Source organism: Syngnathus floridae, unplaced genomic scaffold, assembly GCF_059516105.1.
Source record: "Syngnathus floridae isolate MCC-2025c unplaced genomic scaffold, RoL_Sflo_1.0 HiC_scaffold_58, whole genome shotgun sequence".
Classification (NCBI taxonomy): domain Eukaryota; kingdom Metazoa; phylum Chordata; class Actinopteri; order Syngnathiformes; family Syngnathidae; genus Syngnathus; species Syngnathus floridae.
Genome location: NW_028284087.1, coordinates 59,201 through 70,738, shown reverse-complemented (window position 1 = coordinate 70,738; position 11,538 = coordinate 59,201). Strand labels below are relative to the sequence as shown.

General features: G+C 45.1%; 1 protein-coding gene across 1 annotated transcript; it reads left to right on the top strand.

Moving 5' to 3' along the window:
- The first annotated feature begins 484 nt into the window (after positions 1-484).
- On the top strand, positions 485-1,229 carry LOC148378195 (janus kinase and microtubule-interacting protein 3-like). Its single transcript, XM_088367978.1, has 2 exons — positions 485-736; positions 816-1,229. The coding sequence occupies exons 1-2, from the start codon at positions 524-526 to the stop codon at positions 930-932; spliced, it is 330 nt and encodes a 109-aa protein (XP_088224104.1). The 5' UTR covers positions 485-523; the 3' UTR covers positions 933-1,229.
- Positions 1,230-11,538: the final 10,309 nt, after the last annotated feature.

The window sequence follows — 11,538 nt, the reverse complement described above, 5'->3', positions numbered from 1 at the left end:
GTTCGCACTCCACGAGACTCGGCGGCTCAAATGTGACTTTTGGAAGGCTTTGCGCTGAAAGAAGCTTGTTGACGCTGTGCCTTTGGGCTCTTGCAGAATCTCACCAACGAGGAGCAGGTGGTCGTGATTCACGCCAGGACCCTTCTCACCCTAGCCGAGAAGGTAACGCGCACGTCCACGCACGCTCTCGCATTCTGCTTATGTGACAGCAGCCTTTCCTCAGTGGTTAGAATACATCAAAGTGACCAAGTCAGCACTTCAACAGAAGATGTTGGACATTGAAAGTGAGAAGGTAGACAGACACGCGACATCAGCCAAGGGGAACTCCGGCAATGTGCCCCAACAATTCTGACCTTGAGCTGTGCTAGGATATGTTCTGCAAGCAGAAGGGCTACCTGGATGAAGAGTTGGACTTCAGGAAGTGTTCCATGGACCAGGCTCATAAGGTAAGCCGCCCTCAAATCTCCCGCCGGACCACTGATGGACGAGGATTGCGGCCCAGAGGATCCTGGAGCTGGAGGCCATGTTGTACGAGGCGCTACCGCAGCGGGACTGCCCCGCCACGGACGGCGAAAAAGCCAGCCACGCTGGCGTGAATGACGTGCTGACGGCGGATCAGAGAGAAGAGCTTAGGAGCGCCGTGGACCAATGGAAGCGAGCCCTGATGTGCGAGTTGAGGGAGCGCGACGCTTGCATCCTCCAAGAGAGAATGGATCTGCTGCACAGCGCGCAACAGGTAAGGGCCCAAAGCCAGCCCGGCACTTACTTGCACGCTTACTGGCTTTTGAATGCCACTTTCCATTTGTCCGTCCTAGAGGAACAAAGAGCTGAAAGAATTCATCGAAGCTCAGAAGAGACAAATCAAACAATTGGAGGAGAAGTTTCTGTTTCTCTTTCTATTCTTCTCCTTGGCCTTCATTCTGTGGCCCTAACACAAGCTGGTGAGTGAGCTCCAGCGGCACCGCACTCGACACCTCCGATACACTGCCAGCCGGTCTCAGACGTTGGCAGACGCTCCGATGCCAACGTATACCCCCCGCCACGGTGACAGAGGCACCGCGTCACACCGGCGCTCATCCAATCAGAAGGCAGGAAAAGCAAATTCACATGCAGGGCACTTTTGAACCAGAAGAGAGCGCCACAAAAAACGGTTGTTGCCCCAAACGCGCACTAAAAAGGGTCAGAATAACAAGAGTCCCACTGGCCAGCCGGGGCCACCCGTCCAGCTGTTTCTTCAGGGGGGAAAAAATTTGGAGTCACCGGTGAGTACATTTTGCATTTAGCTCTGATTTTCTGCTTCTGTCTTCAAGTGTGTGGCATCCTGCGATCAAAGATTCAGCCAACCCCAAAGCGGTTGACCTCAACGTCCCACCACCATGCCTACCAGAGCAGGTGACGTGATGCTTTGGACATCCTTCCGTCTCAGATGCCCAAAAGTACTCTTTGCCACATCTGCGGCAATACGGTGTCTTTTCAAAGGTGCAAATAAATCCAGCGTGGGCGGAACACGCACGTCTTCGGTTTTTCCCGCTTTGTTTGTGTGACAGCTGTTGTGAAAATTTTATACAAATAAAGTTGTATAGTACAGGTTTGGCCAAGCCGCAACTCCCGAACCGCATGCGGCTCTTTTATGTTCATATCAACATTTGTGTGTGTGTGTGTGTGTGTGTGGGGGGGGGGGGGGGGGGGGGGGGGGTTGTGCGTGTTGGCTTCACTTGAGTTCAATTTGGTATTTTGGTCAAAAGCGCATGTGGTGAAATTCCACAAAGTAGGATGGGCAAACACATTTCTTTAAACTATGAGTGTCAATTGGGCTCTCGAAATGGCAGGGAAAAGATGCACAGCAAAACGAAAATACGTAGATGAACACAGGACGTTTTAATCAGAGTGGGAAAGTTTCTATTTTTTGTTGAACGTGATGGCAAACCATTCTGCCTGATATGTCATACCTCAGCGCATTTCAAAGATTCAAATCTTCAGCGCCATGCACTTCAGCTCACTCCATGCTAACATTGATCAGGCGTCGAACCCGCATCATCATGCTTAAGAGGTGGCCATGCTAACCAGTGCGCCATTATGTCAACGCATAATAACTAAGTCTACTGGTCAAAACAGCGGTTACTATATGACGTCGCTACGTCGTGGTCACGTGACGCAGACAAGACGTCAATGGACGTGGGCAGAGTTAACTTGTTTAAAAGGGAGTAGGCAGAAGAAATATTTAATTTATTTAAATCTATTTTGAGTGCACACCATTATGCCAATGCATAACAACTGTAAATCTACTAAACAAAACAGCGGTTGCTATATGACATCTGCCACGTCGTGGTCACGTGACATACGTGACGTCGATGGGCGTAACTTTCGCCGGAATTCAAATCCGCGGGGAGAGTTAACTTGTTTAAAAGAGAGTGGGCAGAAGAATTATTTAATTTATTTAAATCTATTTGGTGTGTGCGCCATTATGTCAATGCATAACAACTGTAAGTCTACTAAACAAAACAGCGGTTGCTATATGACGTCTGCCACGTCGTGGTCACGTGACGCGGACGTGACGTCGACGCCTACTTTACATCCCACCGATCACAGGACCCCTCGGCTGCATAACCGTGCACCCTTCCCAACCAATCGGATTTGCTATACGCGAAAACGACGCCAATGGAAAGAGCTTCCGCCCAAATTTAAATCCGTGGGCGTGGCTTGCAGCAGGAAGTAGGAAAATGGCGGCGATGTTGACAAAGACACGGCGGATGGTAACATACGACTAACAAGAGAAATATTTTTATTTTCTGCTTGCAACTGGACCGTCCAGAGCGTACACGGTAAGTACAACTCATCGTTTTTAAAAAGAAGTACTTTTGTTGCCCTGAAAAGCGAGTGAGCGTGGCGTTTGTGGGGGACGTCGAATTTCGACGATTCTTTCTGGTCAACGGTTGTAAATGATTGTGTTGATTAAAAAAGAAAACTTGATGTAACTCTACTTTTAACTGCCGTTTCAGATAGATTTGGAATTGCATCACATCCAATTTTGCCTAGAGCGTACACGGTAAGTAACACTCGTTGTGTTTAAGGAGATTTACGTTTGTAATAGCAGAAGTGTAGCCGCGTTGCGTTGTACGTGTGAATGTTGGTCCGGGCGAAATGTTAATGTTTAATTTCATTCCTTTAGGTTCCACGGTGTTTGTTGGCTGCAAGTTTTCCACTGCAAGAAGAGGCTCATATCATTGACCAGGAGCGAGCTACAATGGTGAGTAGCCATAACATTTATGTTAAACACTTCCTATTTCATGTCTAACAGTACTTGATTTAACAAATAACCATAAATAAATACAGTGTGGGCACTGAAGTTAACATATGTGATTATACTGCCTAATCTGTCACCGAGTAGATTGTTGCAAAGTAATATAAGATCCAAAGTTGTAATTCAGAATAGTTTTCAAAAGAAGGCCATTAGAATTATATACAAGTCTGATTACCCTGAACAAGCTATTAATTAAATCACAAATTCTTCAATTCAAAGATTTGGTAGATTATCAGACAAATAATGTCTAACAGTAATTGATTTAACACATCACGATAAGTAGATTGAGTGTGGGCACTCTCAAGTTAACATATGTGATTATACTGCCTAATCTGTTACAGAGTATGTTGTTGCCAAGTAATGTAGAATAGATCCAAAGTAGTAATCCAGAATAGTTTTGAAGAGGCCATTAGAATGATAAACAAATCTGATTACCTTGAACATGATAACAAGCTAAGTGTTTAATATGTCCTATGAAGTCAAAATTGGGCACCATCATGTGGTGAAATTTGGAATTGCATCACATCCAATTTTGCCTGGGAACAAACAGATTAAATAAATCTTAGTTTTGAATAAGCCACTCCTTCTCAAACAAGTAAACTCTGCCCATTTCGCGCAGTAGATGTTCTGTTAATATCTAGTATTTATACAAAGTCATAATTTAAATTGCTTTCAACCTTCATTCATCGGTTCAACCAACATTACTCGCTCTTATTACCAACTTGTATTGATTTAACTAAGCGTTTAATACTTCCTATCAGGTCTCAAGGCAAGATTTGGCAAAATACAATTTCAGCAAATCCAATTTTGCCAGGGAACAAAAATAGATTAAATAAACTAAATAAGTCTTCTTCCCATTAAATAAATCAGAAAAGTCTGTCTTGTAACCAGTCCTCTTCAAACAAGTAAAGTCTGCCCATTTTGTGCCGTAGATTTTGTGTCTATGCCTAGTATTTAAACAAAATCATAATTTAAACGACTTCTTTCCTTCATTCACTTTGGAAATTTGGAATTGCAGCAAATCGAATTTTGGCAGGGAACAAAAATAGATCAATTAAACTAAATAAGTCTTCTTCCCATTAAATAAATTAAAAAAGTCTGTCTTGTAACCAGTCCTTTTCAAACAAGTAAAGTCTGCCCATTTTGTGCCGTCGATTTTGTGTTAATGCCTAGTATTTATACAAAATCATAATTTAAAGGACTTCATTCCTTCATTCACTTTGGAAATTTGGAATTGCAGCACATCAAATTTTGCCTGGGAAGAAAAGTAGATTAAATAAATTTAATAAGTCTTACTACTTCCCATTAAATAAATTAAATACGTCTTACTTGTTCCCACTCCTTTTCAAAACAGTAGTTTAAAACGAGGGCCCTTCACTCAATCTTTAACCTCAACCCCGCACGTTGTGTTGTATCTGTGAATGTTGGTTGTGGCCAAATGATAGTTTTCTTTCATTCGTTTAGGTTCCAAGAAAACTTGATGTAACTCTACTTTTAACTGCCGTTTCAGATAAGCGGGTATTACGTCGCAGTCATGTGCCGCGGATATGACGTAATTGCCCGAACCTCCGATTCAAATCTGTTGGCGCGATGGCCGTGAGCCACTGAGCAGCGACGATTATCAACAGAAATATCTTTATTTTCTGCTTGCAACTGGACCGTCTAGAGCGTACACGGTAAGTAACACTCATTGTGTTTAAGGAGATTTACGTTTGTAAAAGCAGAAGTGTAGCCGCGTTGCGTTGTACGTGTGAAAATTGGTCGAGGCGAAATGTTAATGTTTAATTTCATTCCTTTAGGTTCCACGGTGTTTGTTGGCTGCAAGTTTTCCACTGCAAGAAGAGGCTCATATCATTGACCAGGAGCGAGCTACAATGGTGAGTAGCCATAACATTTATGTTAAACACTTCCTATTTCATGTCTAACAGTACTTGATTTAACAAATAACCATAAATAAATACAGTGTGGGCACTGAAGTTAACATATGTGATTATACTGCCTAATCTGTCACGGAGTAGATTGTTGCAAAGTAATATAAGATCCAAAGTTGTAATTCAGAATAGCTTTCAAAAGAAGGCCATTAGAATCACAAATTCTTCAATTCAAAGATTTGGTAGATTATCAGACAAATAATGTCTAACAGTAATTGATTTAACACATCACGATAAGTAGATTGAGTGTGGGCACTCTCAAGTTAACATATGTGATTATACTGCCTAATCTGTTACAGAGTATGTTGTTGCCAAGTAATGTAGAATAGATCCAAAGTAGTAATCCAGAATAGTTTTGAAGAGGCCATTAGAATGATAAACAAATCTGATTACCTTGAACATAATAACAAGCTAAGTGTTTAATATGTCCTATGAAGTCAAAATTGGGCACCATCATGTGGTGAAATTTGGAATTGCATCACATCCAATTTTGCCTGGGAACAAACAGATTAAATAAATCTTAGTTTTGAATAAGCCACTCCTTCTCAAACAAGTAAACTCTGCCCATTTCGCGCAGTAGATGTTCTGTTAATATCTAGTATTTATACAAAGTCATAATTTAAATTGCTTTCAACCTTCATTCATCGGTTCAACCAACATTACTCGCTCTTATTACCAACTTGTATTGATTTAACTAAGCGTTTAATACTTCCTATCAGGTCTCAAGGCAAGATTTGGCAAAATACAATTTCAGCAAATCCAATTTTGCCAGGGAACAAAAATAGATTAAATAAACTAAATAAGTCTTCTTCCCATTAAATAAATCAGAAAAGTCTGTCTTGTAACCAGTCCTCTTCAAACAAGTAAAGTCTGCCCATTTTGTGCCGTAGATTTTGTGTCTATGCCTAGTATTTAAACAAAATCATAATTTAAACGACTTCTTTCCTTCATTCACTTTGGAAATTTGGAATTGCAGCAAATCGAATTTTGGCAGGGAACAAAAATAGATCAATTAAACTAAATAAGTCTTCTTCCCATTAAATAAATTAAAAAAGTCTGTCTTGTAACCGGTCCTTTTCAAACAAGTAAAGTCTGCCCATTTTGTGCCGTCGATTTTGTGTTAATGCCTAGTATTTATACAAAATCATAATTTAAAGGACTTCATTCCTTCATTCACTTTGGAAATTTGGAATTGCAGCACATCAAATTTTGCCTGGGAAGAAAAGTAGATTAAATAAATTTAATAAGTCTTACTACTTCCCATTAAATAAATTAAATACGTCTTACTTGTTCCCACTCCTTTTCAAAAAAGTAGTTTAAAACGAGGTCCCTTCACTCAACCTTTAACCCTATTTATTCACCTTCTAGGCTAAGTGTTAAAGGCTAAGTGTTAAAGGCTAAGTGTTAAAGGCTAAGTGTTAGAGGCTAAGTGCCAGAGGCTAGGCGCCAGAGGCGAGTTTTTGTGGGCTGAAGTTTTAGTGGGGTTAGTGTGAATACAATCCAAAAGAATACAACAGAATACAATACAATAGAATATAATACATAGATTAAATTATATAGCTCTTACTACTTCCCATTAAATAAATTAAATACGTCTTACTTGTTCCCAATCCTTTTCAAAAAAGTAGTTTAAAACGAGGGCCCTTCACTCAACCTTTAACCTCAACCCCGCACGTCACATTGTGTTGTATCTGTGAATGTTGGTTGTGGCCAAATGATAGTTTTCTTTCATTCGTTTAGGTTCCACGGTGTTTGTTGGCTATGTTTTCCACTGTCAGAAGGATGAAAATACAAAGTACAACGCTTGGACGTGGGCGAAGGCGTCACCGGTGAGTCCTTCCTTCCTATTTATTTACCTTCTAGATGCTAGAGGCTAAGTGTTAGAGGCTAAGTGTTAGAGGCTAAGTGTTAAACACAATACGAACAACACTGCACTGAACAACACGATACCGCACTGAGAAACACGATACCGCACTGAACAACACGATACCGCACTGAACAACACCATGCCGCACTGAACACCATGCCACACTGAACAACACCATCCCGCACTGAACAACACCATGCCGCACTAAACAACACCATGCCGCACTGAACAACACCATGCCTCACTGAACGACACCATGCCGCACTGAAAGACACCATGCCGCACTGAACGACACCATGCCGCACTGAAAGACACCATCCCGCACTGAACACCATGCCGCACTGAACAACACCATCCTGCACTGAACAACACCATCCCGCACTGAACAACACCATGCCGCACTGAACAACATTATGCCGCACTGAACATTATGCCGCACTGAACAACACCATGCCGCACTGAACAACACCATGCCGCACTGAACAACATTATGCCGCACTGAACAACACCATGCCGCACTGAACAACACCATGCCGCACTGAACAACACCATGCCGCACTGAACAACACCATGCCGCACTGAACAACATTATGCCGCACTGAACAACACCATGCCGCACTGAACAACACCATCCTGCACTGAACAACACCATTCCGCATTGAACACCATGCCGCACTGAACAACACCATCCCGCACTGAACAACACCATCCCGCACTGAACAACACCATGCCGCACTGAACAACATTATGCCGCACTGAACAACATTATGCCGCACTGAACAACACCATGCCGCACTGAACAACACCATGCCGCACTGAACAACACCATGCCGCACTGAACAACATTATAACGCACTGAACAACACCATCCCGCACTGAACAACACCATGCCGCACTAAACAACATTATGCCGCACTGAACAACATTATGCCGAAATGAACAATACCATGCCGCACTGAACAACACCATGCCGCACTGAACAACACCATGCCGCACTGAACAACACGATCCCGCACTGAACAACACCATGCCGCACTGAACAACACCATGCCGCACTGAACAACACCATGCCGCACTGAACAACACCATGCCGCACTGAACAACACCATGCCGCACTGAACAACACCATTCCGCACTGAACAACACCATGCCGCACTGAACAACATTATGCTGCACTGAACAACACCATGCCGCACTGAACAACACCATGCCGCACTGAACAACACCATGCCGCACTGAACAACACCATGCCGCACTGAACAACACCATCCCGAACTGAACAACACCATGCCGCATTGAACAACACCATGCCGCACTGAACAACACCATCCCGCACTGAACAACACCATCCCGCACTGAACAACACCATCCTGCACTGAACAACACCATGCCGCACTGAACAACACCATGCCGCACTGAACAACACCATTCCGCACTGAACAACACCATGCCGCACTGAACAGCACCATCCTGCACTGAACAACACCATCCCGCACTGAACAACACCATGCCGCATTGAACAACACCATCCTGCACTGAACAACACCATCCTGCACTGAACAACACCATGCCGCACTGAACAACACCATGCCGCACTGAACAACACCATGCCGCACTGAACAACACCATGCCGCACTGAACAACATTATGCCGCACTGAACAACATTATGTCGCACTGAACAACACCATGCCGCACTGAACAACACCATGCCGCACTGAACAACATTATGCCGCACTGAAAAACACCATGCCGCACTGAAAAACACCATCCCGCACTGAACAACACCATGCCGCATTGAACAACACCATGCCGCACTGAACAACACCATGCTGCACTGAACAACATTATGCTGCACTGAACAACACGATCCTGCATTGAACAACACCATGCCGCACTGAACAACACCATCCTGCACTGAACAACACCATCCCGCACTGAACAACACCATCCCGCATTGAACAACACCATCCTGCACTGAACAACACCATGCTGCACTGAACAACATTATGCTGCACTGAACAACACGATCCTGCATTGAACAACACCATGCCGCACTGAACAACACCATCCTGCACTGAACAACACCATCCCGCACTGAACAACACCATGCCGCATTGAACAACACCATCCTGCACTGAACAACACCATGCCGCACTGAACAACACCATGCCGCACTGAACAACACCATGCCGCACTGAACAACACTATGCCGCACTGAACAACACCATCCTGCACTGAACAACACCATCCCGCACTGAACAACACCATACCGCATTGAACAACACCATCCTGCACTGAACAACACCATCCTGCACTGAACAACACCATGCCGCACTGAACAACACCATGCCGCACTGAACAACACCATGCCGCACTGAACAACACCATGCCGCACTGAACAACATTATGCCGCACTGAACAACATTATGTCGCACTGAACAACACCATGCCGCACTGAACAACACCATGCCGCACTGAACAACATTATGCCGCACTGAAAAACACCATGCCGCACTGAACAACACCATCCCGCACTGAACAACACCATGCCGCATTGAACAACACCATGCCGCACTGAACAACACCATGCTGCACTGAACAACATTATGCTGCACTGAACAACACGATCCTGCATTGAACAACACCATGCCGCACTGAACAACACCATCCTGCACTGAACAACACCATCCTGCACTGAACAACACCACCCCGCACTGAACAACACGATCCCGCATCTAACAACACCATCCCGCACTGAACAACACCATGCCGCACTGAACAACACCATTCCGCACTGAACAACACCATGCCGCACTGAACAACACCATGCCGCACTGAACAACACCATGCCGCACTGAACAACACCATGCCGCACTGAACAACATTATGCCGCACTGAACAACACCATGCCGCACTGAACAACACCATCCCGCACTGAACAACACCATGCCGCATTGAACAACACCATGCCGCACTGAACAACACCATCCTGCACTGAACAACACCATGCCGCACTGAACAACACCATGCCGCACTGAACAACACGATCCCGCATTGAACAACACCATCCTGCACTGAACAACACCATGCCGCACTGAACAACACCATGCCGCACTGAACAACACCATTCCGCACTGAACAACACCATGCCGCACTGAACAACACCATCCTGCACTGAACAACACCATCACGCACTGAACAACACCATGCCGCATTGAACAACACCATGCCGCACTGAACAACACCATCCTTCACTGAACAACACCATGCCGCACTGAACAACACCATGCCGCACTGAACAACACCATGCCGCACTGAACAACATTATGCCGCACTGAACATTATGCCGCACTAAACAACATTATGTCGCACTGAACAACACCATGCCGCACTGAACAACACCATGCTGCACTGAACAACATTATGCCGCACTGAAAAACACGATCCCGCATTGAACAACACCATCCCGCAGTGAACAACACCATGCCGCATTGAACAACACCATGCCGCACTGAACAACACCATGCTGCACTGAACAACATTATGCTGCACTGAACAACACGATCCTGCATTGAACAACACCATGCCGCACTGAACAACACCATCCTGCACTGAACAACACCTTTCCACACTGAACAACACCATGCCGCACTGAACAACATTATGCCGCACTGAACAACACCATGCCGCACTGAACAACACCATGCCGCACTGAACAACACCATGCCGCACTGAACAACACCATGCCGCAATGAACAACACCATCCCGCACTGAACAACACCATGCCGCATTGAACAACACCATGCCGCACTGAACAACACCATCCCGCACTGAACAACACCACCCCGCACTGAACAACACGATCCCGCATTGAACAACACCATCCCGGACTGAACAACACCATGCCGCACTGAACAACACCATTCCGCACTGAACAACACCATGCCGCACTGAACAACACCATGCCGCACTGAACAACACCATGCCGCACTGAACAACACCATGCCGCACTGAACAACATTATGCCGCACTGAACAACACCATGCCGCACTAAACAACACCATCCCGCACTGAACAACACCATGCCGCATTGAACAACACCATGCCGCACTGAACAACACCATCCTGCACTGAACAACACCATCCCGCACTGAACAACACCATGCCGCACTGAACAACATTATGGCGCACTGAACAACATTATGCCGCACTGAACAACACCATGCCGCACTGAACAACACCATGCCGCACTGAACAACATTATGCCGCACTGAACAACATTATGCCGCACTGAACAACACCATGCCGCACTGAACAACACCATGCCGTACTGAACAACACCATGCCGCACTGAACAACACGACGTCGCACTGAACAACACGACGCCGCACAGAACAACACGACGCCGCACAGAATAACACAATACCGCACAGAACA

Bases quoted from the DNA above. Each gene is read 5' to 3' on its own strand.
- LOC148378195 (XM_088367978.1), top strand. From the start codon at position 524: ATGTTGTACGAGGCGCTACCGCAGCGGGACTGCCCCGCCACGGACGGC. The intron at 737-815 runs GTAAGGGCCCAA...TGTCCGTCCTAG, and splicing joins TGCTGCACAGCGCGCAACAG to AGGAACAAAGAGCTGAAAGA.